This window comes from Panicum hallii, chromosome 2 (genome assembly GCF_002211085.1).
Source record: "Panicum hallii strain FIL2 chromosome 2, PHallii_v3.1, whole genome shotgun sequence".
Taxonomy (NCBI): domain Eukaryota; kingdom Viridiplantae; phylum Streptophyta; class Magnoliopsida; order Poales; family Poaceae; genus Panicum; species Panicum hallii.
In genome coordinates, this window is record NC_038043.1 from 44,872,045 (window position 1) to 44,899,940 (window position 27,896).

General features: G+C 44.2%; 5 protein-coding genes across 5 annotated transcripts; 4 read left to right on the forward strand and 1 right to left on the reverse strand.

The window, feature by feature from the left end:
* The first annotated feature begins 65 nt into the window (after window positions 1-65).
* LOC112880596 (probable quinone oxidoreductase) lies at window positions 66-9,111 on the forward strand. The gene is made up of 18 exons (XM_025945306.1): window positions 66-647; window positions 1,192-1,365; window positions 1,885-2,066; window positions 2,433-2,538; window positions 2,893-2,969; window positions 3,442-3,529; window positions 4,092-4,281; window positions 4,780-4,906; window positions 4,993-5,073; window positions 5,890-5,991; window positions 6,300-6,395; window positions 6,552-6,626; window positions 6,956-7,075; window positions 7,379-7,507; window positions 8,007-8,084; window positions 8,372-8,458; window positions 8,542-8,628; window positions 8,721-9,111. Exons 1-18 carry the CDS (start codon window positions 593-595, stop codon window positions 8,769-8,771), a joined length of 1,905 nt encoding a protein of 634 aa, XP_025801091.1. The 5' UTR covers window positions 66-592; the 3' UTR covers window positions 8,772-9,111.
* Window positions 9,112-9,285: 174 nt separating this feature from the next.
* On the reverse strand, window positions 9,286-11,567 carry LOC112880599 (cyclin-dependent kinase inhibitor 6-like). Its single transcript, XM_025945309.1, has 3 exons — window positions 10,747-11,567; window positions 10,420-10,521; window positions 9,286-9,745 (listed from the first exon to the last, which is right to left on the reverse strand). The coding sequence occupies exons 1-3, from the start codon at window positions 10,821-10,823 to the stop codon at window positions 9,676-9,678; spliced, it is 249 nt and encodes an 82-aa protein (XP_025801094.1). The 5' UTR covers window positions 10,824-11,567; the 3' UTR covers window positions 9,286-9,675.
* A 334-nt stretch (window positions 11,568-11,901) lies between these two features.
* On the forward strand, window positions 11,902-14,246 carry LOC112880598 (DPH4 homolog). Its single transcript, XM_025945308.1, has 2 exons — window positions 11,902-12,336; window positions 13,050-14,246. The coding sequence occupies exon 2, from the start codon at window positions 13,066-13,068 to the stop codon at window positions 13,588-13,590; it is 525 nt and encodes a 174-aa protein (XP_025801093.1). The 5' UTR covers window positions 11,902-12,336; window positions 13,050-13,065; the 3' UTR covers window positions 13,591-14,246.
* Window positions 14,247-15,686: 1,440 nt separating this feature from the next.
* On the forward strand, window positions 15,687-17,146 carry LOC112880597. Its single transcript, XM_025945307.1, has 2 exons — window positions 15,687-16,021; window positions 16,137-17,146. The coding sequence occupies exons 1-2, from the start codon at window positions 15,818-15,820 to the stop codon at window positions 16,692-16,694; spliced, it is 762 nt and encodes a 253-aa protein (XP_025801092.1). The 5' UTR covers window positions 15,687-15,817; the 3' UTR covers window positions 16,695-17,146.
* Window positions 17,147-18,814: 1,668 nt separating this feature from the next.
* Window positions 18,815-27,183, forward strand: LOC112883160 (protein transport protein SEC23-like). Its single transcript, XM_025948411.1, has 14 exons — window positions 18,815-19,070; window positions 20,298-20,872; window positions 20,970-21,185; window positions 21,280-21,453; window positions 22,322-22,483; window positions 23,025-23,167; window positions 24,072-24,147; window positions 24,245-24,420; window positions 24,518-24,599; window positions 24,828-24,905; window positions 25,292-25,453; window positions 25,543-25,806; window positions 26,020-26,124; window positions 26,778-27,183. Exons 2-14 carry the CDS (start codon window positions 20,363-20,365, stop codon window positions 26,916-26,918), a joined length of 2,289 nt encoding a protein of 762 aa, XP_025804196.1. The 5' UTR covers window positions 18,815-19,070; window positions 20,298-20,362; the 3' UTR covers window positions 26,919-27,183.
* The last annotated feature ends 713 nt before the right edge of the window (window positions 27,184-27,896 follow it).

The following is a 27,896-nucleotide window of genomic DNA, read 5'->3' on the forward strand; positions in this document are numbered from 1 at the left end:
GCAATCGTGTGATATAGTTCCGCCTTCGCCCTAAAACTTAGGGAGCGTATATATAGAAATTAGGCACAGTAATTTGGTTGCCGCTTTCGGCCAAAATCTCAAAGTTCCAACCAAGTGACCAACACTGAGCTACAAGTACGAACCAACAAGTCAACAACTGAAACAGAGCTTGCAAAGCAGCACACAGTCCCCTTCAGCTTACCATAACCATTTCGACAAGCTGTTGAACCGGCCCCGTGTACACTCCAAATTCCGAATGTCATGCGCCCCACGGTTCAGCGGGACGGAGATCATCATCATTCGTCAGCGAAAATGGAGCTCGAGATGACGGAGACAAACACGTGGAGTGGAGATCGAGCCGGCCGAGGCGGGGCCGGCCGCGCGGCTGTTTGCCTCCCCGCCTCGTTGCCGTCGTCCGTCCCCATCTCGGCTTCTCGGCAGCTCCACCGCCCACCGGCCGGCCGGGCCGTCCACTACTATGCTCTGATGATCTTCTCCCTCGTCCGCATGCCCCTTCTCGTCTCACTCCGCGCTTCTCCCGAGTCTCGCCGCCTCCGTCACCTACGAGTCCCCCGCCAGAGGCTCCGGTGGGATGGAGCTGAAGCCTGGCTTGTCGGCCCTCGTCACCGGCGGCGCCTCCGGCATCGGTAAGAAGAGCAGCGTCCCCCGCCGCTTCCGCCCGCGCGCGCGCCGCGCCGATTCAGGCGCGATTGCGCTCCTGGTTTAAATGGGTTGGGCCGGGCCTGATCAGCGAGGGCTCGCGCTTTGTTCGCTTTTTCGTTGACGGGCTCCCCCCCACCCCCACCCTCCTCCGTGGCCATCGGCTCTTTGCTCCTCCCGTCCTGCCCCTCTTGCTTGGTGCTCCGGCGATGTGGTTGTTGCCACCGCCGCAACCGGTGGCTGGATACGGTGGGGTTTACACCGCCGCCGATGGCGACTGGAAGTGGGATCTACTAGCCCTGGATTTGATTCTCTCCGTCCACCATCGCCCAACCTGCGGTGTTGTACCCACGTTTCACCTAGCGCCGCTTCGGGTGAGGTAAGAGGCACGCTTCGGTGTAGGCAGGGATCATAGCTGGAAGCTCGAGCTCGTTCCGTTCTAGGTTCGCGTGATTTTGTGCAGGGGCAGCGGTTTTATTAGATTCCTTATAATGTATTGGCTGACAGTTCTCCTTTTGTTTTTTTTTCAAGGGAAAGCGCTCTGCATTGCTCTTGCAAGGAAGGGTGTGTTTGTGACCGTCGTCGATTTTTCCGAAGAAAATGGGAGAGAAGTTGTTTCCATTGTTCAAAAGGAAAACAAACTTATTCATGAATATGCCAGAGTTCCATCTGCCATATTCATCAAGTGTGATGTTACCAATGGAGGTAAGTTCTTGTAGGGGAAGCAGGAAATGAAGATTAATCTTGTGTACTACTTGGCTTGTCTTAACCACTCGTTTGAGCTGTTCTCTTGATGCTAGGTTTTAAGACAACAATGATCCTAACATTTTACATGGCAACTCAAGTAACGGCATCTGACATCTCATAGGCTGTTTAACTCTCAAATGCCACTGACTGAAAATCCAATGTGAAACAAGTTAGCAAATTCAGCACCTGTGATGTTCTTTAGAAATTTATTAAATATCTAGAATTTTAGTAGGATCATAACATGAGATGCTATCAAATTGCATGCTGTAGTGTAGGGATCATTCGTACCTTTTGCGTCAGATCTTTGAATTTCTTTCCTTGAATATTGTTAATTTGGGGCTAAGGTCATCAGATTTATTTTTCTCGTTAAATATCGAGTCACTTGCTTTAGTTTTCAGCAGTTCACTGGAACTGTAATTTCTCCTGCCATCCATACTTGCCATGATCTTAATGATTTGCATTGGTTTTGACATGTAGATGCTCTTGCTGCTGCTTTTTCGAAACATGTGGACACATTTGGTGGACTAGATATCTGCATCAACTGTGCTGGATTTGTCAACAAATCTTTGGTCTATGAGGATAAATCTGATGGAATTTCCACCTGGAGGCATGCTGTAAACGTGAATCTTGTTGCTGTTATTGATGGTACTCGCATTGCAGTAAGCCTCTCATCAACTATTATAATAGAATTGCAGTAACAGTGAGTGTTGCTCCTGCGTGTACTTTATATTTCAGATAAATGATATTTCAAATTGTCCTTTTCCAATAATATTGTCACTATTGAAGTTTGAGGCAACTGTTTTTCTAGAATATAGCCTGTTCATGTTGTCTATTTAAAGAAAGTAGGATATAATTTTAGATCAGTGACAATATAGAATTTGCAAATCTTGCATTATTTGTGAATTTTGAATTCTTCAAATGTGCACTACTTCAGAACACAGCCCAATTTTTATACAAGTTATTTGTACTTTTTTTTGCCAAAAGAAAACATGTACACTAGTAATGTTGCATTGTTTTTACCACAGACTCAAGTAATGCGATCCCAGAAGAAGCCTGGTGTCATAATAAATATTGGATCAGTTGCTGGCCTGTATCCTATGAGCTATGAACCTGTGTATAGCGGGACAAAAGGTTTGTTCATTATTCTGGAAGACAGATTTACAATCCATATACTGACTGACTTGACAGCAGAGCAGTTGGAACATGAAACCAGTTGTGGATTTATCTAAGTATCGATTCGTAGAAAATAATTCACACACTGATTACTTTTCTATTTGGTCCAAATTACGGAGGATTCACAAACCACAACATGCAAATATATTCAAATTTTGTTCATGTAAAGCTCAGTGCTATTCTATTTTATATTAAATTATTAACTACGTGTAGGGATATTTGCAGACCTGTTTGGTATTGATATTTTTTATTGAAAGAATAATCTGTTCGGTGTGTATGTACACTATATGACCTCAAACTTCATTTTTGTAGGGGGCGTGGTTATGTTTACAAGATCACTTGCCCCATTGAAGCGGCATGGCATCCGTGTCAATGTACTGTGCCCTGAGGTATTAAGATTTCGCATGACTTGAGGCATATATGTTTAATTATTTCTTGCACTCATTGACTTCGTGTTCATCACAGTTACTTTGATAGTGTCCCCACATTCCTTATGGAACTTGTGAAAATTTACTTATAGCTGCAATACTCAGGACTAACCTTTTTTTAATTGCGAGTAGATACTCAGGACTAACCTGACAATTATACTGTAGAGCGTATAGTATCCTCTGCATTTCAAAACCGAACGACAGGATAAAAGACATATCAATTTGACCAGAAAGTGTGACTGCTCACTAGCTTGGTTCTCAAGGCAAGGAGCAATGATTCAATTTAAGTTATATGAACATGAACCTGAACTACCTTGTAAAATTAAAAGGAGCTTTGTTCCGTAACTAGCTGCTGGAGGGACAAGGGCAATCGGATCATGGCATTTCAAGATTCCTATTTGTCTTAGATTTATATGTTGCCTAATGTATGCAGTTTGTCCAAACTAATATGGGAGAACAAGTAAATCGTGTACTTGTGGATGCACTTGGTGGGTTTTTGAAGGTGGAGGATGTTGTTAATGGTAAGCTATTTCTTCCCTAGTCACATTTTGGTTGTTTGTTTCACTTTAGGCATGCCTATGACTCATGATTATAATTGGTTACCATTGATCCTTAGATGAACAGTACCAATGTTCAGTTGACATGGGATTCTTTAATTGATGAAATCAAATATAGGCATTCATGCAAGCATGTGAAATATGCATCCATTATTATAAATTTATTCCTCGTAGCACTTTGGTTCCGAATTTGAGCTATAGGTTTGACAATTTCGCTATGAATAAAGAATTGAACGGTTAAGTTAGATTATTTTCTTACCAGAATGGATCATTCTGGCTAGGCCAACCATCTGTTTCAGGTAGGTATGTTTTCAACCTCCCTTAGTGCAGGCTTCAAATTCATGGAACCAGGCAAGACACCTGTGCAAGTTTAAGGACCCACTGCTTACTATGCTATTTTAATGCCTATATTGATATATATACTTGTATCTTGCATATGATGTTTCCTGCATGTTGTAGATAAAAAAAAATGGATGAAGTCTTTCTCTTTCCATATCTGAAAAGAACCCCTTTTTATTTGGATTAGGTGCATTTGAACTCATAGAAGATGAGAGCAAGGCTGGTGCTTGCCTTTGGATATCTAAACGGAGAGGGATGGTATACTGGCCAATATCAGAAAAAGAAAAAAGTTACCTTGTTTATTCCTCGAAATCAAAAAGGAAATTAGTAAAGAATGGATTTCCTAGCATCCAAACACCTGAATACTTTCAGAAGATGTAAATCCCTGCTAGGTTCCATTTATATTTTCCTAGTAGCTTGTTGAATATACTTGTTAATAACAATGACTGCATCCAAGGTTGTTGCTGAAGGATATTACCCTGATGTTCTAATTTCTATCCCTTTTCATGCTATGGAATTTCCCTGTTTCTGTTCTTTAACATTTTATAGTTCTTGGGTTGACTGTTACTAGAAGAATGTCATACTAAATAGCTGAGCATTTATTCAATGCTACTTCATTTTTCTAATTTTTGGAGCAAAATATGGATTACCATGGAAGTTTTGAACCAATTCTTTTTTTAAGAACATTGAACATGATATGAATGTAGTTTCAGAAATCTATGTAAAGTATTTCCTACAGTAACTAATCAATTTAATATGTCTGAGAGGTGTCATAACACCAATAGTTGGTCCATTTGTTATAGGATCTAAGTGAACTAAATTCCCTACAGTTAATGTCCTGTCAGTTCTTATTTATATTTATGATGCTTCTGCAGGGTTGTTCACACACTCAGCCATAATTTCCGGAATGCTACAAGGCTTGAGCATGTGCGCCTGCAATTACCCATCGAACCGCACAGCACTATAGTTAAAATAATATATGCTGGTGTAAATGCTAGCGATGTAGGTCCTTGCATTTGTATTTTCAATTGTTTCTCTTTTATTCCCCCATTGCATAACCACCGGAAGATGTTAATGATATGTTTCAGGTAAACTTCAGTTCTGGTCGTTATTTCAGTAGTAATGCTAAAGAAGCTGCGGCACACCTTCCATTTGATGCTGGTTTTGAGGTAACTAATGCTTTTCATATTTCCATGCTTAGTGTTGAATAGTGTTTTATATGACATTCCGTGTAAAAATATGCGCCATCTTTCTGATTTTCCTGAATCCACAAGCTCTCTAATGCTTCTGATGGCTAACCAAAGAAACTAACTTGCGGACAAAAGCAGATTATCAGCTTTGTTGTCAACGCACATGCTGTTTAAAAAATAAAGTATATCTGCAGCTCTTTGGAGCCAACAGTATCATGGTAGAAAGTATATATGTTAATGTTTTATATTTGCATCAGTAAGGACCCCAAAGGTCAAGGATAACACCTTGCCCTTGATTGGCCAGCTGGGAGAGACTGCATTTTACTGTCATATGAGGCTCTGGTACTGCTTGTCTGCTTGTGGATGAAAGGATAGAGCTGAAGGCTTCTTTCCTTTCATTTCTTGCTTAGACCCAAAAAGATGGCAATGCCTCCTTATTTTTGAGTTTCAAACAATAAAATATCAGAATACAGGAATATAAAATTGCTAGTAGAAATGTTCATAGTTAACCAACCTTTGCAACTAGACAACAGGGAACTCATATCCATTCTTACATCAATCAGATTGCAGCTTACTAATTGCTGTGATATACAGTTTTACCGCTTAGGTTTTTGAACTATTGGATTGCTGCATGCAAACTCAGAAACTTGTTTCTCTTCTTTTTACCACATTAACACATCTACTTTTGCACAATTGTAGCACAGGGCAATTGTTTATGATGTTTTATCAGAATTTTCCTTGACTTTCTAATATTGTAAGTTTTACCTGATTTTGCCTTTTAAAAAATAAATGCAGGCTGTGGGAATTGTTGCTTCTATTGGAGATTCAGTGAAACATATCAAAGTTGGCACTCCTGTGGCCCTTATGACTTTTGGGAGCTATGCTGAATTCATGCTGGTACTGCATTCTATGTCTCAAAGTTACGAAATGATCACTAAGACATAACAAACCGGCAAGAGCATAACTATGTGCAGAGAATCATCAGTACACACACAAATGCATACACAAGTCAATGCATAGAAAATCCCATACCACAGAACCAACAACGACCAACAACAAAATCTCAGTCTTTTTACATAGTAGAGATAAAATACCAACCGGCATGCTGACCTGTATCCTCCATCTAGTGGTATCTAACCTGTTGCATTTTGGACACAATTACCTCTGAGTAACAAATCTTTTGCTTTATATCTTTCTGATGGAAGATTCCGGCCAAACGTCTCATTCCAGTGCCAAGACCAGACCCAGAGGTGGTCGCTATGTTAACATCAGGATTGACTGCATCAGTCGCTCTTGAAAAGGTTATATTTCTCTTCAGTTCTGTCTGTTTTCTTCACCGTTAGACATATACCATGCATTTTGAACTCTGTATTGTTCCAGATAAGATTCAAATTCTAAGTTGGAAGATAACTTACTTTCTGATGTGTACTCGATTTATTCTGCATTTCTTCCTTTAGGCTGGTCAAATGACGTCTGGGCAGGTTGTTTTAGTTACAGCAGCTGCTGGTGGAACAGGACAATTTGCTGTTCAGGTGAGCTGATGACATTTATGACTCTGCCCATTTTATGTAAATGCTCAATCTTGTCTACTTCTATAGTTATGTAAAGGCATTGGATTACAGTGCTCCGCATTATTTTTAACTTTGCACAAAATGACTATCATGAAAGCTGGAACACATCTGTCCTAGTTAACTAGCACTTAGGGTCATGGCCACTTGCATTCTCTTTCACTGCATTCAACATGATATTTGGAGGATATAAGTAATTGTATCTTTTCTTATCCTTAGTGTTTATGGATCTCTATTTGACACAAATGTCATATGCATTTAAATCTGAATGTCCTTTTGTTCTGAATATACAGCTTGCAAAATTAGCAGGCAACAAAGTTGTAGCCACATGTGGCGGTGAAAGTAAATCTACCTTTCTGGCTTCCTTAGGAGTTGATCGAGTTGTCAACTACAGAAATGAAAATATCAAAGATGTGAGTTTTTGTTTCAGCTTTTTGTATTTACCTTTCATACTCCAGCTTGATAACATTTCTTTTGGTTCATGTGCTGACATAAGTATGTCATATTTATTGGTAGTCTCTACTTACCCGGTAGCAGGATAGGATTGTGAAAGTATGTTATCCTTTCATTGGAATGACCTTTGACCATGTATAATTCACGGATTTTTCTCAAACATGTTTGAATTGCATATTAACATTTATAGTCAAATCCATATAGAATGTATACAGTCAGTCCGAGTACTGTTGAATAAGGATCGTTCTATTGTTCGATTCCAGGTTCTGAAGAAAGAGTTCCCAAGGGGTGTGGATATCATATACGAATCTGTAGGTGGAGAAACATTTGATGTCTGTTTGAATGCCCTAGCAGTCTATGGGCGTCTCATTGTAATTGGTATGATCTCTCAGGTATACTTCTGAGTTTTGACAGGCTCTGGACTTTGCATTCATCAATTTATTATATGCTCCGATTGGCGACTCCAGTGGGTGATACAGGATACATGAAAATTTCTCTGTGCTTCACAAGAGAAAAGATTACACATATTAAAACAGTAAGGAGTTGAGGGTTGATCTGCACAATGTCATTAGTGAGTACAGGTGCTTAGGCATCGTACATATTTCATCTGGTGGAGTTAATAAACATGTTTGGGATCGCCCTGAAGTGCTATTTTGAACTGTTAATGTCAAACATGTCTATTTTGCATCTGCATTAATAGTTTTTCGGGAACGTGCCTGAGGCATCTGCATCAAATATGCTCCGAGGAAAGATTATTAATCTATTGAAATCATGCTTAAAGTTACCTGAGCTTGTGTTGGTAGGTAGGTACCCTAAATAATTTATAGGATACCGAACATTGTAGCGGCAAATATACCAGTTGGTAGTGAACAATATTTTATATGTTTTCAGTATCAAGGAGAGGAAGGATGGAAGCCACAAAATTACACTGGACTATGTGAGAAGATTCTTGGGAAAAGTCAGACTGTGGTATGTACATGCAGAATAATACCAGAACTCCTCAATTCACATGCACTGAGCTTAGTATGTTACTTAGCAATTGTTGACAAAGTGAGATTGCAATTTCAAAAATATTTTATTCATTACTCATAACTCATAATGGTAAGTATCATAGATTGCTCAAAATTGCATGCATATACTTCACGCACTGAACTGGGCAGACCCTGAGGCATATACGCATATCCTAGAAGTGCATTTAAAGCCATCACAATGACAAATGAACCCTAAAACTTGAGATATTTTCTTTCCACTTCCAGGCTGGATTTTTCCTGATTCAATATGCACACCTGTGGCAAGACCATCTTGAAAAACTCTTTAACCTGTATGCCTCTGGAAAGCTAAAGGTACGCTCCACATTTTGTTTCTGAAACCATATTGACTTGTATATTCAAACCCAACTTATGGGCTTATGGCACGCTGCCAACAGGTTTTCCTTGACCCCAAGAAATTCCTGGGTGTTGCCTCCGTGGCAGATGCAGTAGAATATCTCCACTCTGGCAGGAGCGTTGGCAAGGTACGATGGTTTCTACAGGCCTACAATTACAGCAGACGAACCTATTACTTTTGCAGTAACGCTGCTTGCAATCTTCAATGTTATCTTTTCAGGTCGTCGTTTGCATGGATCCGTCCTACGGCCAGACCCTTGCTAAGCTATAATGTGTCTTGTGCAGAAATATGAGCTGCACTGTCACCAGAAAGATATTCTTCAGATTCCTGGTCTGTCGGACAGAAAGATGACCACAAGGCACAAGATTCCTCTGCACTTACGCGCAGAGCTACGCCGTATGTTCAGACTTGGCAGCATATAGCTCGCTTGTCCGATTAGATGGCAGGGCACGTGAGTAGGAGGGGTGAAAATTGGACAGGAAATCGAATAAGCTGCTAAGCCGGGTGACTGTTTGAATAAAGCGCTCTGCTCAATTGCGCAAAGCATTTTTCTGTATCTGGTGTGCAGAACTTCTTGGATCAATAAAGGAAACTTCTATGAATATTCTCAGTCTCCGGTTGTCCAGATGGACGTAAGATGGAAGAACATATGTTCGAGTCTTATTTTGGACCACTGGAAGTCTTAAATTTTCTCAAATCGTACGGGCTTTTGAAATGTCTCTTGTGAAATTCCTATGAACATTTGTGTCCCAAGTAAACAATTACAGTTTTATGAGATATAAGATAAGAAGGCAAAAGTTGTTACAGTTCAGCAGAGGAGAAGTCTGTGTGGGCCTGAATGCCTAATACTCTGTTTCATTGGTATGAACGGGGAACCGACAAATTGAGCACACCGACAAGTTACAACTTTTTTTTTCCTGGGCTACACATAACGACATGTTAACCAAACGCTAGGTTACAAGCGGAACATCCACTGGCGTAGTGACGTACAAGGTTGAGGCTTCACATGATTAGCCCTCTCGTGAGCATAATTACAGCCAGGAGAAGTTTTGCACACACGGTAAGTACTAGCTACAGTACAAGAGAAATCAACACCGAAGCGGACACGGGCGCGGCCTCTCCTCTTCGATCTGACGGTTGACTGGCCGAGTGGAGTGGCCGTTGCGCGATCGTGTCACGGGCCCACGCGGACCCACTCGTACCGGCCGTCCATGGGAGCGTCCTTGACGACGTCATAGTTGTACCTTGAACACGACCAAAAGCTAGAAATGTTACGCACTGCCAACATGTTGAACAGTTTGCTCGGACTCGGCAAACGAGATGCACAAGACAGAGCAGCTTGTTTGGATTTTGAAAAGAAACGGAAAGGGAGAAAAGAGGCCATTGGCTTGTGGAAAGCTTCACAGCCTGTGCCAACGCAAAAAGGCCCAGCGGCAAAGTTGGAGCCATCTCATTCTCATGATCCCCTAAAGCTCCATTTGTTTAGCGGCACCAGAGGCCATATTCCTTTCATAAGGAGAAAAAAAAAAGAGGGAGAACTTCACAGTAACAGCAGGATCAAAATTACAGGCCAGGCAAGCCTGAACGGAAATATCCAGAAGCCTGAAGCCTAGTGCAGCTACTGAGCTGTACAAGCTAGTATTCTAGTATCAGCACAGTAACTTCGTTTGGCACTTTTTTTACTGTCTTGTAGCGCAACGCAAAGTGTGCAGAAGAACCACACTGACAGTTTTCAGAGCTTGAGCAGCAGCATGCCATCATCACAGAGGTCAGAGGCCCACGGCTGTGCCTTGCATGCTGCTACTGCTAGCTAGTATAAATAAATGGAACCATGGAAGCTCTGGAACTGGAAGCTCGCAGAGACAAATAAAGGGCTGAAGCCGGAGCTGAGTGGAGGAGCGCTGCAGGCTATACTCACTTGGCCGCGAAGCGCCGCGCCAAGGTGCTCTCCGCGGCGGCGAGGAACGTCTCCACCTCCTCCGGCGGCGGCGGTGGCCTCCCTCTCTTCGCCTTCTTCGGCCTGCGCGACGACACGAGCATTAGCCACGGCGCCGTGCGCTGTATTCTTACTTTAAGCAGGAGATCGCGCGCTGCACAGCTGCACCGGAGCTAGCAACCACAGCTTCGTGCCTCCGTACGAGGAGCTAGCAGCTTAGCTTGCTCAGCTCGGCTGCTGTCTCAAGGAAAAGAAAGGAGGCAGGACGCAGGAGAGGAGCGAGGTCAGAGATGGAGACAGGAGACTGACATGCCGGCGTCGACAATGTCGCGCTCGCGCTTGCCGCCGCTCGACACCGCCGTCACCGTGGCAGCGGCGGCGGCCATACTTTTTCCTTCTTCGTCCTCCTGCTGTTCACTCCACGAGGCCCTCTCCTCCTCTCCCTGGGCGGGCGGGCGGGCTGACCTGCGCCTGTGGTCGGGGCCTGAGACTGTTTGGTGTTACGGGTCCGGTTGGGGCGTGGGTGGGAGGAGATAACGATGGGGTTAGGTGGGAAACGGCGGGGCAAGCCGGGGTTACTTATGCCAGCGGCTAGCCGGCCTCCCCGTCCTGGGCGGTGGGTGCACGCCCAACCGAAACCGAGGCCGCGGAGGCGGAGCGGGAGATTCCCATGGATGGAGTCGAGTCGTCGGCCACAATAACAGCAGCCGCCTACCGCGGCACGGACGCCGGATGGGACGGGGAAAAAGTGGGCGACCAGCCGCAGCAGGGCCGGGGCGTACGTGTCGCGCGGCCGCGGGGTCCGGTGCGCTGTCAGCCACGGCTGTACTTACCCTCGGGCGCGCCAGGCTGCCGAATCGGCGGTGCCGCCGAGTTGGCGGCGTTGGCTGGGGGCGCCGCGCGCGCGCGCGGGCTGTGGCCTGTGGGCCGAGAAGGCGAGAACGGAAACGGGGGGGTTTGGCCGGGGTGCGCGCGGGCGATGCCGTCGGCGCCTCTCGGTGGGGTCTGGCTGGGGTGGGTCGGTGCGCGCGCGGGGCTTGCTCGCCCGCCTCCCCCCGCCCACGGCTCGGGTACGGCCGCGGTAAACGGGCAGGTAGAGGGAGACCCCGGGGCCGGGGGCGGGGCAGCGACGACCGGAGGAGATGATTTGCACCGCGCGGCACGGTTTACAGGTCGGGGGTGGTTGCTACTAGCGCTGGAAAAAAAGCTCGCGGCTCGAAGCTCGGCTCGGGCTCGGAGCGGCTCGGCTCGGCTCGGAGCGGCTCGCGAGCCTGGAACGAGCCGAGCCGAGCCTCTTTTATCGGCTCGCTAAAACGCCGAGCCGAGCCGAGCAGGCTCGCTCCGGCTCGCGAGCCGGCTCGCGAGCTGAGGCCAAAGCCCAAGTGCCAGCCAGCCCAAAGGTCAAAGACTCAAAGCCCAATAGCTAAACGCCTAAACCCTAATTCCCCTTCCCAATCCCACGTTCCCACCCGGCCTGCCGCCGGCCACCCCATCCGGCGTCCGCAGACCGCAGACCCGAGCCCCGAGGGGCGCAGCCGCCCAGGCGCTGAGGCGCGCCGCGCAGGCGCCGCCGCCCAGGCCCGCAGGCGCCGCCGCCCAGGCGCCCAGGCGCGCAGCGCAGGCGCAGGCCGCAGCCACTGCTGCACGCGCTCGCCCTCCACTCCAGTTCCATCGCCATCTGTACTCTTCGGTCCACGGAGGCACGGACGGCGAGCCACGAGCAGTAGACCGGCGACTTGCGAGCCACGAGCAGTAGACCGGCGACTTGCGAGCCACGAGCAGTAGACCGGCGTCCGGCTCCGGCAGCACCCTCGCCGCCTCCGTTCCCCCGCTGTCTCTCTCGCCTCCACCGCCAGCCGGCGAGCCGCCCGAAGCTCCCTCTAGTCCCGCAGGCCACAGGTAACCAAAACCCTGACCCCAAATCCTCGTCCCCATTCAATTTCTAGTACGAATTTGGGTGATTGATGGATAAACAAGATATCAACCGGTTGATGAGGAGTAAGTCTATTTAATTATCGAGATTGTGAACTAGATTTTTATTTTTGGACATTTTGTTTTGGCTTAGGAATTGAAAATACTCAGTTGCAAAATCCTTGCTCTGTCACTTGTGCTAGAAAAAACGCAGTTAAGTGAATATCGTAATAGTCATGTGATCATTTTAGACGAAAATCTGGAGTGCACAGTTATGTTCACATGACCAATTCGACATAGTTGAAAACCGGATGGTGTAGGGCATGTTTGGTTGGCAACTAATGTTGCCACGTCGCCACTCGTTTTTTACTAAGCTGGCTAGCGGCTAGCCTAGTGTTGGATTTAGATTGCTTGCTGTTCCTAAACCAAAATTGAAGTTACATGCCTCTTTGTAACACTAATCTCAGAAGAAACGAACCAAATATAAATTGGCGGTACTTCCACAGTCAATTTGTTAGCCCAAACCAAGATCTGTTTACCTAATAAAAAAAGTTGTTTCCTTAAATTTTAAAATCTGTAGAAACAAAATAACACGCATTGCATTATGTTCATCATGATATTATTGATACAAAGAAGTGTTTTGGCATATATTACATATTCAGTATTTGTTGAGTACTTAATTGTTTCCCCCCTGCATACAGTGATCCAGCTTCCCCTATGGTTCTAGGCAGCAACATTTCCATCCAGAAGACCTTATACGAGGTTTTATCTGTGAGTGAAGATGCTACATATGACGAAATCCGTGCAGCATACAAGTCTGCTGCTCTGAACACACATCCTGACAAAGCACATACAACTCTTGAGTCATCTGTGCCTTCCAGTGAGCAGCAAGAATTTCTGAGCGTGCAGAAAGCTTGGGAAATCCTACGCCATCCTGCCTCTAGAGCAGACTATGATAAGCAGCTGCAATCGTCCAGACAGAACATTGAGATCATTGCATCTGAAATCGAAGTCAGGGATATGATCATCGAGAGCACTGCTGATACCGTGGAGCTGCTGTACCCATGCAGGTGTGGCGATTATTTTTCCATCACTTCGTGTGAACTTGGCGAGATGGGAATTTCGGTCAGTGGAGATGGAGAAGTAGAACAGCAGGCGTCTGATTCTGCATCAGCTTCTGTTGTTCTGGGCTGTGGCTCTTGTTCTCTCAAAGTACGTTTGGTTATAAATGAAACTCCATGATACATTTCAGACTCTGGTTGTATGTTTCCCGGCAGTGATAAGTTTGAGCAAATGACCTCAGAATTGTTGAAGAATACGCCTCTGGTTGTCCTGAAAATAGTGCACACTGAAATTATTTGTTCTTCTGGGAAGTATCGTGAGACTGATGGTGGTTGCATTGTGATAAATGACGTTTTGACCGTTGTAATCAGCTAACCACCATTGTCAATTCCAGCCGCTGTGAATTTAAAATGTTCCCCTGGTGGTTATCCGGTACACCTTTGGTTAATGTTGTTTATGGGCTGATTTAATGGTCGCACCTGCCAGTCGTTCACCTAAACAACAGCTAAATGAATGCTTGATGCTCTTGATTCTGACAGTTCCTTGACGAGAAGTCCCTGTTGGTTGAGGCCATTTGCTGTATTCAATAAAACGGATGGTTCAGCAGGCTCTGGATCTCCTGGGGTAGTTATAGACAGTATGGCTCGTTGTGACCGTATCTGTACTGCTAAGCAAGGACAGCATCCCATGCACAAGCAGAACGGGCGTGTACCTTTCTTAATGCTAGCGGATAATCTTTCAGCGCTAGATGCTTGTAAAGTTTGTGCCTGCCGTTACCGGCAAGTCATTTGTACATGACAGCGATGATATATGATTCTACCTCCCCGTTTGTTCTACTTCCGCTGTTCTTTTCCTGTTGTTTGTTCTTTGCGGGTGTATTTACATGGTTCTCTGTCAGGAACTGCTTGCCATCCACGGCAAATGAGTTGCAGGGCAAACTAAAATCTTGCTTGGCCTTTTCCAATTCCACCAGCGCAATCATTTCAGTATTCTATCTCAAGGAATTCCCGTTCAGACCCAGATCCTCGTCGCACGAGATCCTCCTAGCCTCGTATCGCATCGACACAAGAAATCTTTTGCGCATCCTGATCTTTGATTCCCCATGCCCCTGAAAGCTACATCGAACCACTACCGGTTTCGCTTTCTTGTGCTCCCTCCCGCTCGAGAATGGTCGACGCGTGTGTAAGCCTCTAGGGCCTCGGTGCTGGATGACAGGATGACCTCACCGTCGTTGAGATCTGAGAGCCTAAGCGCCGGGCCTCGCCTCACGCCGGGCGTAGCTAGAGTGGGCTTGCGGGTGGGCGGTTGGTTTAGCGTTTGCTTCAAGAGAGGCGCGAAAACAACGGCCACGGCCAGCGCATTCCCGCCCGCCGCCGAGGACATACCATACACGAGCAGCAGCCTCGGCTTGGTCTGATGCCGCCACGACAACCGCCGGAGCACCCGGCGTTCCCTTGGAGTTGGCCGGCGGCTCCCAAGCCTGAGGTGTCGCTCTCCCTCTCTTCGCGTGTGGATCGCAGGATCCGGCCGTGAGTGCTAGCCGGTTGAGTGTGTAGATAGTCAAAGACGCAAGAACGGCGAGTTCATCCGGGCCGCGACGTTTCACCGGTAAAAGCGTACAGGTTGGGTATACCTCGGGACCGAGAATCGTGTAGGTTACAGAACAAGAGTGTCCTGCGAGTGTGTTTAGCACAGTTAGCAGAGGTCATGTTTCTTTCATGCTAGACTTCTTCGCACCGAACCATCCGGAGAATGTTACCCAAAAAAAAACAAAAAAGCGAGCGCTTATTGGACAACATATTATTAGATCAGTTCTCCTTTTGCCACTGAGCGTTCTCTGAATTCCTGTATGACATTGCCTGTGCCAATGATTTGTGGAAACTTGACCCATATGTCACTGACACGACGAAGAAATAGGAAGAATTCGTGGACATTCACCTCATTAGTTTACATGTTAGCCTTCAAAAAGGTTACTTTGACATGTACTGCTGCGGCGATGATCCTTGGCACGAACCACGTACCAACTGGACACGGGCGTGCACGTAAGATTCAGTAAGTACGTAGTAGTACCCATATCTGCAAAGATCAATCTGACGCCGCAATTTCTCGTCCGATGTCCAACTCGAATACTGCCCGTATTTCTTACTTAGCCTTCAACCCAAAGGATTACGAACTCCACACAAACGCCAACACGCTCCCACAGCAAGCCTCTCCTTTTGAAGTTGCCGGGCACTTGTCATGCACGTCCACATCCCTCCTCCGGGAACCCATTCTCCTCCGATCTACACACACGCGGGACGAGCTCCCCCATTTATATCCACCACTCCTCGCCGATCGGATCACGAGCTAGCGCGCCCCCTCCATCGGATGAACGCCGCAAACAGAATCACCACTTGATCAGGGAGCCATGCCTTGCTTGGCGCAAGAGCTCCACCCCAGGCCGCCCGCCGCCGCCAGCCACTACTGCAAGTCCCTGTCGTCGCTCATCCGGGAGACCTACGCGCACTGCCATGTCCCCTGCGTCAGGGTCCCCGCCGGCGCCGGCTGGAGCTCCGGCGAGGACAGCGACGACGACGACAGCGGCCTCGACGAAGCGCTCGACACCAAGCAGGTAACAGCAAGGGTACACAGCTCGTGGTAGCGTTTCGAGAGTTCTTGGTCCGTTCGTGGAATTGAATTGAGCGCGCGTCAACAACGTGGCACGCGCGTCGCGTTTCTCGGCGCAGGTGGTCCTCACCGAGATGAGGAACCGGCAGATGAAGAAGCGGTCGAGGTGCAGCCTGGACTCGCCGACGCTGCCGCTGTCGAGCGCGGCCTTCGCCTGGTCCTACACCCCGCTCGATCCGAGGACCGTCATCGAGAAGGTGTCGAGTCCCAAGACGTGCGTCGTGGTGGAGGGGACCGAGGAGAAGGCGAAGGAGAAGGAAGAGGAGGAGGCAGCCGGCGATGACGGCGACTGCGACGCGGACGACGACGACGAGAGCGAGGCGTTCTTCTCGGTGAAGAGCTTCTTCACGCGCAGCACGAGCCGGGCGGCGACCGTGGCGTCGTCGTCGGCGGGCATGATGATGGACCCGCCCGCGCCGATGCTGCGGTCGCCCGAGGCGTGGGAGCGCTTCCGGGACTGCGAGGGCTGGCCGTTCGGGCTGTGCCGCCGGCCCGCCGTCCTCCCGCTGCCGCCGCTGCCCAGCACGCCGGCCGACTCGTGGAAGTGGCGCAAGAGCGCCAGCAGCCTCGCCGCGAGCCCGGCCCCTGCTTACACCCACAAACTTGCCGGTAAATAACCGCATCGGCATCGGCATCGCCATTGGTTAGCCAAGAAGGACCTCGAACCGTCCGTCTTAGCAACGCTGCTGAGACGAGACGACGTTTACAAGATTTCAGCTAGTCGACTGTGCGCTTGGTGAGTGTTGCCAGCAGTGGTGGCGCTTCTCGTAATCTAGTCCTGTTCTTCCGGCCTCCTCTAGAACGCGGCAATTTCATAGGAATTCTACAGGACACGAGACATCTCTTCGAACGAAATGTGGAGGTTCCTAGGAAATTCCTACGAAAATGTTGCATGTTTGAGGAGGCCTTGGTCTTTAGGAGGATTTTCATCAGGTGTACGTGTTCTGAATAATAAACTCAGGTGTACTTTCAGGTCTTGCGAGTCGAATGCTGCAGTTCATTTGGTCTGTGATCAGATCCTCGCTCAATCTTCATCTAAAGTTCCAAGAAATGATCTTTCTTGTTCCAATTCACTTCACTTCTCCTTTTCTCCCTAAAAAAGTTCATAAAGTTCTTTGTTCCATTTGTATGAGGTAAAGACAGCTCTGCACTCCGACAAGTAAAAGCAGATGGAAACAAAGCGCAGAGCAGGAGCGCACGGTTGGCCACCTTTACTCGACGACTTGCCAACCGATGTGACCAAAAGGGAAAGGAAATTCTAATCGCTAGAGCGTTGAGTTGGAGGGGCCAAGCACTCCACTATCACTGCTGCACTGGAGTCTACAGCTCTGGTTCCGAATTCTGTCCAAGTTGAGAGGCCAGGATTCAGAAACGCAGCGGAGAATTCATGGTGGGGAGCCAACAGCCGCATCTGTCAGTCTGTAGCTTTGCTGCTAGTCAGCAGGATCTCGTTCGCTTTGCCTTTGCATCACTGACTCGGCAGCAAAGGTGCATTTGCTACAGTCTACAGATCCTGCACATTGTAGCCACACCTCACTCAGCAGCCGTAGCAAGCGTATATTACTCAACGATGCACAATGATATGATATGATATGATATGATACGATATACCAAACATGAGTTGGTCTTTGGAGATTTCAAATGGAGGGAAAAATATATAGGAAGACATAAAGGCCTAACAGTTCAGGATATCAAGGGACAGTGCACAAATTCGCTCATCATAGTGCTCAGATGCAAACTTTATAGTGTATTTCCCGTTGCAAAATGTGAGATGCTTAGTTCTGTCATAAGTCAAATTTCTACATTGAACCAAGTCTCTAGAAAAATGTATTAGCACCTATATACCAAATGAATGCACGGTCAAGATATATTTCATGATAGATTTAATGAAAGATAACTTTTCTTTTCAAAAAAAAAGACAACTAACTTGATGATGCAAATGTTGGTAATTTTCTATGAACTTGGCTAAAATTAGAGAGGTTTGACTTATAACAAAACTAAAACGTCTTACTTACTTTTGGAATAGAGGGAATATTTCTTAAATTTGGATCCATTTTCTAATGCTGCAGACCCTTTTCTTCTAAGGTTTCACCCATGAATCAGCTTTGCCAAAAACAAAAGAGAAGCATAGCAAGGAAGAACAAAAAGGACAACAGCATGAATGAAAGCTTAGTCTCATAAAAAAAAATGGCGTAATCCAATTTACCCAGAAACCATTACGACATCAACACGGTCTTCGTCGTAAGACTTTGACTACCAATATTTGTGTAAATGTTTGTTCTAAATTGAGTTTACATGTACTGTATAATCAAGTTACTTCCCACCCTGAATCTACTAACATCAATCTACCAGTCAACACCAGAATATTTTAACCAACATCAATTATAAATGAACATAAAGATTAGAGGAACCTTTTTTTTTGCGAGGAGGATTAGAGGAACTGGTAACAAGTGAATTGGCACCAGAGAGCAATTTATGATCAGAGCTTTTTCTTGGGCAAACAGTTCCCATTGCTCAACGTTCTGATCTGACTCACCTCCCGCTGTTTCCGTCTGATGTGGCACCCATTGATTGGCCGAGTACACATCAACACCTCCGCGCAAAAAGAAAAGGAAAAGACAAAGGGAACGCCAGCACCCTACATCCCAAACCGTCCAGCCTGCTACCTCATTCAACACCTCAGACCTCGCCCGTCCGATCCCTCCCTCCCTCCCCACACACCCCCCCCCCCCGGGCGCCCCCCGCGTTCCTTCGCCGATCACCGGGCCCCACTGCACGCAGCCGGCGCCACCTCACCCTTCTCCTTCCTCTGCAAGCCGTCTCGACTCGGCTTCCAACTCCTCACTCTCTTTCGATCGCATCGCGCGGCGCCCTCCTCGTCCTCAGCCGCCTGGCACGCCTCGGCTCCCGACTCCGGTCGCCGCCGCCGCCGCCGCCGCCCCAGCTCTAGGAGCTGGGCAGGCACCCCTTCAGTACTTTGACGCACGCTACAGGTGAGCCGCCTTCTCTACTCTCTTACTCGTGTTTGAGAAGGTGCTCGCGGAGATCTAGGTTGTTGGCGATTCGGTTCGAAATTTCCATGATGCGGGTGGTTGCTGCGTGGTAATTTGCGGTAGGATTTGGCACACGACAAATCGACAAGTGGAAAGGAACCCTTGGTAGTTTTCCAGGCGTAAACTCCAGCTCTGATCTCTTAGGCTGGTTCGGAATTTGAGTTTTTAGTGTGTGTTTTTGGACTTAATTTCGTGCTGCGGGTAAATGTATTGAATTATGCACCCGTAATACATCTATAAAGGTTTGTTGATCGTTAATGCTCTTACTATGAGCAAAGCTGCGGATTCAAGAATAATTATATATTGGTTTGATTCTGAGGCGTATATCTTTAGGCTGAGTGTAAATTCAGTTATACATTTTATCTATTTCCAATGATGCAAGGCACTAAGCATTTGTATGCAATCTCATTTTGTGCTGGCATTTTCACTATCTACCATTTCAAATAAATCTTCACAATATCTACAACTTGGTGATATGGGATATCAAAAAGGTTATTAGAAAAACAAGACTCAAACCCTGGTTTTATGACCAGAAAATTGCAACATTATAATTGTACTAAGAATTTTACGAAAAATCCACTGCCCATTGTTACTAGGTCATAGCTGCAAAAGAGCACATATATCCTGTCTTGTGGCAGATAACCTCAACACTTCTGGTCACCCGCAGTGCCACATTGCGGTGTACAAGGTGGGGCGCAGGCAACATGCCAACGCGGCACCACGGATTGGCCCATGCTGTCAGGTCAGGTACTCAGGTTGGGTCTTCTTGAGGTGGGGTTTGGTAAAAACAATAAGACCATTACCCTTGGGGTTATGTTTCTTAAGCCAAGGCGCCTATGTTTCTGCGAAAAAATAAAGGATAACCATAAAACATGTGGTTCTATGCACTTTATTTTGTAAATTCAAGGTAAACTCATTTCAACTTAAAAAAAAGGATATTCTGCTATATGAGCACCAGTTATAGTCTCACAGTTATAAGATGACATTCAGTTAGAGAACGTTTCAAAGCTCCGGAACAGAGTTGCTGGTGTCCGGTGTTCCTTGTGGTACTTGAGCTGATTGAATTGTGATTGGCATCCACTTTAAGGGTTTTGTCTGTTGTTTCTGTTCTATAACTGTTGTTCATGGCCACCAGTTTTCACATATCCTCCTGATTGATATTTGCAGGATAGATTCCTTTGGCCGAATTGTGGAAGCCTTATACACTGTTGTACAAGGCAGCTGCATTGAAGATGTCTGAGTTCCTTGACCTAGAGGCACAAGATGGGATAAGGATGCCCTGGAATGTTATTCCAGGCACAAAGCAGGAGGCTTTGAACTGTGTGATTCCTGTTTCCGCTATCTATACACCTCTGAAGTCAATTCCTGATATTCCGGTTCTCCCATATTCACCCCTTCGCTGTCGCATGTGTCGTTCCATCCTCAACCCTTTCTCCATTGTTGACTATGTTGCTAAGATCTGGGTCTGTCCATTCTGCTTTCAGCGCAATCAATTCCCTCAACACTACTCCTCGATCTCAGAAAATAATCTCCCTGCAGAACTCTTTCCTCAGTATACCACTGTTGAGTACATATCATCAGCCGAAACTGGTCCTGTAGTGCCACCGGTTTTCATTTTTGTTGTAGATACTTGCATGATTGAAGAAGAAATCGGTTATTTGAAGTCTGCATTGGCACAAGTTGTTGAGCTATTGCCAGATAATTCCCTTGTTGGATTCATTACTTTTGGAATGTATGTGCAGGTAAAAGCTCACTGTTTCTCACTAATGCTCCATATAGTTGTTCTGTTCGATGTTTTATTTGTTAGTTTAGTAACATATATAATACATGTCCATTCAGGTTCATGAATTGGGTTTTGGCTTGTTGCCTAAGTCATACGTGTTCAAGGGAACAAAGGAGGTCACCAAGGAACAAATATTGGAACAAATGTGCTTCTTTGCAGGGAAGAAAATGCCCACAACTGGGGTGATTGCTGGTACCAGAGATGGTCTTTCATCTGAGAGCATCTCTAGGTTCCTGCTGCCTGCTTCTGAATGCGAGTTTGTGTTGAACTCAGTTAAGAACCAGTTACATTAAAATAGGAAATAACCATGTTCATACCATATGATATATCCTCAATGTTCAATATTGCAAATTTCACTACCTGTAGGTTATAGAAGAAATGCAAAAGGACCCTTGGCCTGTTCCAGCTGATCAGCGGGCATCAAGGTGCACTGGAGTTGCCTTAAGTGTTGCAGCCAATCTCCTTGGGGTTTGTGTCCCTGGATCAGGTGCTAGGATAATGGCATTTGTTGGTGGTCCATCTACAGAAGGCCCTGGTTCTGTAAGTCCTAATTCTTTCAACTGGATGCCATTCTTTTAAAGCCATCCTGGGTTCCTTTAAGTACATCAGTCCTGGATTAACATGCCTAATAGAGGGCCAATTGGGAAGGTTCCTTCAGCGAAGTACAACCTACATATTTCTCTGGAAATTTAACATATGTCCTATAAGCTCTAGAAATGTTACTGTCTGTAACTTCTCTAACATCATATTCTGAAGTGGAATGGATTATGCTCACATGACCTGAACATATCTGGATCTGATGCTCTAAATTTTATATAAGATTTACATGGTTTTATCTTATTCCCCTAAATGGTCTGCTAGATGCTAAAACGCTAAATTACTGTCAATAGCCATGATTCTAGGAGCAGTTATTTAGCTGTATAGTTCACTATATGCTTGAGTGTTATTTGTTTACATTTGCTTGGGGATTATGTTGGAGTACCCATAAATCCATAATAGTATAAGATAAGTACTTGTTCATTTGCTTTAGACTATGAGATGTAACCATAAGTGATTTATGATGGAGTACCCGTAATAGTATAAGATAAATACTTGTTCTATTGTTGTACAGGTCTTTTGAGAAGACGCTGTTGTATATTTTCTTGAAACAACTAACTCATGTTTATCTCACTACTTACATTGGATTACATTTACCAGAATTCTCCTCACATCACTAGGCGATTTCATGGAATAACACCTTGCCCCAGTTTATTTGTTTACAAACTCACATTGCTCTTGCTACAGATAATAATTAAGCTTTAGCTTTAGTGACAACTATAATTTTTGTACCACGTAATTATATGATTCAGAGATGCTCCTGTAAAATGCTATATTGTGCAGTAGGATGACTATCTTGCACAATTTCCAGATTGTATCCAAATCCTTATCAGAGCCAATTCGCTCACACAAGGACCTTGATAAAGACTCGGCACCACTATATGACAAAGCTGTTAAATTCTACGATCAAATAGCAAAGCAGCTTGTGCACCAAGGGCATGTGCTGGATTTGTTTGCCTGTGCAGTCGATCAGGTTTGCCACTGATTTCCTTTTTTCAAGTATGAAGTCATAATTCTTTAGGGACAAAAACCAGCATGCTGAACTCCTCCTTCGACGACATTCTATTATGAGCCTATACATCATTATTACACTTGTTTTTGTAATTTTTTTATTTTTTTGTTGTTGATTTTGCTAAAACCCCATCTTTATCACATACAGGTGTCTATGCGTCAGAGTACATCATGCATATGCATAATTTAAAACATGCTCTGGATTGCTAATCGAAATCAATAACATCACAATGCACAATTATTTTGATATACCCATTGACAACCTGCCAAATTTGGTCACCTAAGAAACAAGGCATTTCCAATGTTTACATGTAAGACAGTGTACACAGTTGATTCCAATAGTAGGACAAACAGTCAGTGTAATTAAATACACTTATGAAAAAAGAAATTTGAGTGGACAGGTCATTATAAGCACCGCTGCACAGTATTTTCAATGTGAAATTGAGATGTGTGGTTACTTGTTCTGAACTAATAAATTTCTTCTTTGTGGTTTGATTTCATAGGTAGGAGTAGCTGAAATGAAGGTTGCCATTGAGAAGACTGGAGGAATGGTTGTGCTTGCTGAAAGTTTTGGTCATTCTGTTTTCAAGGACTCACTTCGCCGCATTTTTCAGTCAGCAGATGACAACCTTGGTCTATCATTCAAGTAAATATTCTTTTGTCAATCTTAATTTAATTGTTGTGGTAGCATGACTTTTATATGATTGTTTCTATAGAAAGATCAAATGTATTTGTAAGGACTTGAACTGGGTCACCTTTATTTTATTTAGAACTCTATACATGCAAGCTGCAGTTCTGAATTGGCAGAGCTACTGCTTTCTTATATCTCTTTTGAGAATGGTGCATTAGAGACACTTCACACTTGATTTCCCTTTTTTGAATACCATAGAATCACACGTAGTCATTCTTCTATACACCAGGAAATATATGTTGTTGTGCGTAGTACAATTGAAAGCTTTCAGTGCATCACAGCTGTTTTCCACGTCAAGGTGTTGTACAATTGCTTAAAAGTGGGTTGACTGCTAATCACTCTGCTTAAAACATAGCATCTAGTGCTTTGGTTGCACTTGCACATTGACCATAACTGAAGCTGACTGGTTGGCATGTTAGTAAAAGCATTGTCTCGTTATTCCCTGAATAGATGATCCCATGTAGGTTGCTAATGGCAGTTGGCAGGTTTGGATTTTGAAAGACTATACTGGAAGATTTCACTTGGGATAATTGAACCTGAGATTTCTTAGTTTACATCATATACTCCCTCTGGATACAAATGTAAGTTGTTTAGGACATTGGCATGGTCCAAGATGTCACTCGTGATTTTCGTGAAATTATGTTACTTCAGATAAAAGGAATTGGGTATTGTGAAAATACTTTTAATCTTGAAGTAATACCAGTTTTATGTTCTCACTTCTGAGTCTGCACATTGGTGGTAAAATTTTCGAAGTTTGACCAGAACATATCCTAAAACGACTTACATCTGCGATAGGAGGGAGTACCTTTGTGGAATGGTGGCATTCTGATTTATTAATATGGCTAAATTGCCTCTGCAGTGGTATTCTTGAAATTAATTGTTCAAAGGATGTGAAGGTTCAAGGCATCATTGGACCTTGTACTTCCCTGGAGAAGGTATGACACTATGGCCATTCAATACCTACTTCGTTATTTAGGCCAAGCTGCGTGTGTTTTTCTCTGCCATTTCTAATATTGCTGTCATGTCATGCAGAAAAGTCCTTTGTCTTCAGACACTGTTATTGGTCAAGGAAACACTAGCGCTTGGAAAATGTGCGGTCTTGACAAAAAAACATCACTTTGCTTTGTATATGACATTGCAAAAAAAGATGGCCCAGATTCAATTGGTCAATCAACAAGCAATCAGTTCTACTTTCAATTCTTAACCTAGTAAGAAGATTTTTGGTTTCCTTTGGCTTATCATACGTAAGTAGCTATGTCTGTTTTGGATGGATTTGTCTTCCTAACTTGAGGGTGCCACATTCAGCTATCAGCACAATGAGGGCCAGATGAGATTAAGATCAACCACAATATCCAGAAGATGGGTCTCTGGCACCGATAATGTGGAGGCAAGTTTCCTTTTCTTTGGTTAATTTTATAATGGTAAATTTTCAAGCACTTTGCTTTTACAAGCTATAGTTAGTTTAGCTAATACAATGAAGTTTTCTGTATTCAAGGCAGGTTCATGCCTTTTTTTATATATCTTTCCTGCGTTTATTTTCCCTGGTGTTTCCGCTTTTTGAATTTTGAAACAAAGCTATGGTATTTGTTCCTTAGCAAGTTCGTTTGTGTTGTAGGAGTTAGTAGCTGGCTTTGATCAAGAAGCTGCTGCTGCAGTCATGGCACGCTTGGTGTCATTTAAGATGGAAACTGAGGTACCCCCAGCATATTTCGCTTTAGCATCAATGCAAAATGTTATTACTTTATGTTTTAGCTGTTGTACAATGAGCCTCTTTGCTGTTTTGATGAGAAATGGGAATTGAATCATTATAGATCATTCTGCCGACACACTCTCTCTCTGTAAATAATTGCTGGTCATCGTAGTGTTATGTCAGCTCACAACAATTAACTTTTTTTTTCTTTTTTTTGGTCAAGCTGGCTGCAGAAGTTTATAAGGGCAATATCAATTCATTTTTGGCTATTTCTGCCTATACACAGCATTTTTGGAGTATATAGGCTGAGGGATTCGCGAAGCATGCACAATAATTTAAGTAGTTGAGCTCATCTTAATGTAACATTTTCCTGTCATGGATTATTCTAGGTTGACTTTGACCCAGTAAGATGGCTTGATCGAGCTTTGATACGTATATGTTCTAAATTTGGAGACTATCAGAAGGAAACACCCTCGTCCTTCAGTTTATCCCCGCGTCTATCAATATTTCCTCAGTTTATTTTCAATTTGAGGCGTTCTCAGTTTGTTCAGGTACACTTTTCACCTTTTTTTTCATTAAGCAATGCTTCGAATATGAAATTTTTACGCCTCCGGATATTAACTATTTATTTCCTGTGCAGGTTTTCAATAACAGTCCTGATGAAACTGCATATTTTAGGATGATGTTGGAAAGAGAGAATGTAGCCAACGCAGTTGTGATGATTCAGCCTTCACTTATATCCTATTCATTTCAGTCAGGACCAGAGCCAGTTCTCTTGGATGCAACTGCAATTGCTTCTGACAAGATCCTTTTGTTGGATTCTTATTTTACTGTTGTCATATTCCATGGGGTAACCATTGCCCAGTGGCGAAAAGCTGGTTACCAAGATCAAGAAGGTCACGAGGTAACCCTTCTCACAGCTTTATAATGTTATTCTGCTAAGATACAAAACTTTTTTGCTTGTGCATTATTTTTCAAACACATTTTTGTTTATTACTTCACCTTCACATCAATCAAATTGTCATTATTTTTATATTATAGTGATCAAGTTAGATCACAGTGCATTGCGGATTACATGCTATAGTTGCCATCTGGTGCTTACTTGTACACTGTTCAGGCGTTTGCCCAGTTGTTAAAAGTTCCACACGAGGAAGCTAATTCAATCATAAAGGAGCGGTTTCCTGTGCCCCGTTTGGTAGTCTGCGATCAATATGGATCTCAGGTATTTTTTTTCTTGTCCATTTTGAATTTCTTTAGTTCTGTTTGGACATGATGCGGTGGGGTTGATAATTCATAGTTTTTTAATAAGTAGTTCATGGGTTAGTGAAGTAATCCTAACTTTCACTTGAGCATGTAAGATAATACTCCTTGTTGTGGATTCAGGGGTATTTGCACGATACAGGAACAATGAGCCATTGCCTGTATCTAACTAGTTCTATGGCATGAAAATAATGAACTGTTCAACAATTGCTGCTGAAAAAAATATCTTGTATTAGTTGCCAAAAATCCCAAAACCTCATCTCAACCAAACAGTGTTTTATATCCAACGACTTGGTCATGCACAGGTCACATCTAACCATAAATGCTCAAATCCCTGATCCTTTACTTCCATTCAAGGTCCCTGATGTTTCAGCAGTCTCAGAATCAAGCCATTTGTCATGTCTAACCACCAGTGCTCTAGTGTGTGTTTGAACCATGAAGTGTATCATGGTTTAGGGGAATGGTCAATATTGACCAAGGAAAAAGAACTATCATTTCCATCGATAGAACCTTATTTTTCAACTGCAGTCTCATCCCAACCTTTCTGTTGCCATACCTTTCCCTGTGCTATTTTTTTGTTCTAGAAAGAACTAAAAATTACTTCTGAAACTGCAGGCTCGATTTTTACTGGCGAAGCTAAATCCATCAGTAACATATAACTCGGATAATCCCTCCCCTGGTGGAGACGTCATCTTCACAGATGATGTGAGCTTCCAGGTTTTCATGGACCATCTCCAGCGGCTAGCAGTCCAATAGCGCATGAATATCTGTAGATCAGTGCATAGAGCAATTTTGTACTACCAATGATCACTTCTGCTGTACAGTAAGGAGAATCATTTTTGTTTGTAATGTCGTACAAACTCGTTGTGGCTGGTTTTAAATTATACACGTTTCTTCCTTCTAGGAGATTTTATACCACAATTTGCATCGATAAAATTGCAAAAATCATTAGTGCATTGTTGTATGGGAAGATGGCTACATTTCTATGGATTTACCGAAGAGGCATCTTTTGAAGGAGTAATGGTGTGTTCTGTCATTTAAGAAGTTGCCAATTTGCTGAGGCCCAATTTTTTTAACAGTCTCCGTAAATTTCTAGGTGCGGGAAATGTCATAACCTGAGTGTGAGAGTGACGTGTCGATGCAACATTTCACCTTGCAAGTCATGCTTCAATACCACCATATGTTGATTTAACCCTGTATTGTGCGTGAAAGATGCTATTAAACACATTTTATATGCACAAGCAACTGTTTATCAATAGAAAATAAGCTAATAACAAGGTGGAAAAGGATTTCAATTTTAAGATCTATCAGCCCAGTCTTGAGGTGCTTCTTCGTAGGGGTTATTCATAGGGGTCAGTGGCATAGGTGCATCAGCGTTTCTAATATATTTAAAAAAATAAAAGATGCTTATTCGTAGGGGTTATTCATAGGGGTGAGTGGCATAGGTGCATCAGTGTTTCTGATATATTTAAAAAAATAAAAGATGCTTATTCATAGGGGTGAGTGGCATAGGTGCATCAGCGTTTCTAATATATTTTAAAAAAATAAAAAAAATTCAACCACTCACTCCGGTCGGAATACATGTCAAATCAAAGATGGACTAAAACTTTGCTTTTCTAGATTCAATTGAAAACTCAGTCAAATCAACTCCAAATATAAATTTTGCATGCACTTGAAACAAGCCAAATCAAACATCGTCGAACAAGTAGACCAAATTTTTATCAAGTTGTTTGT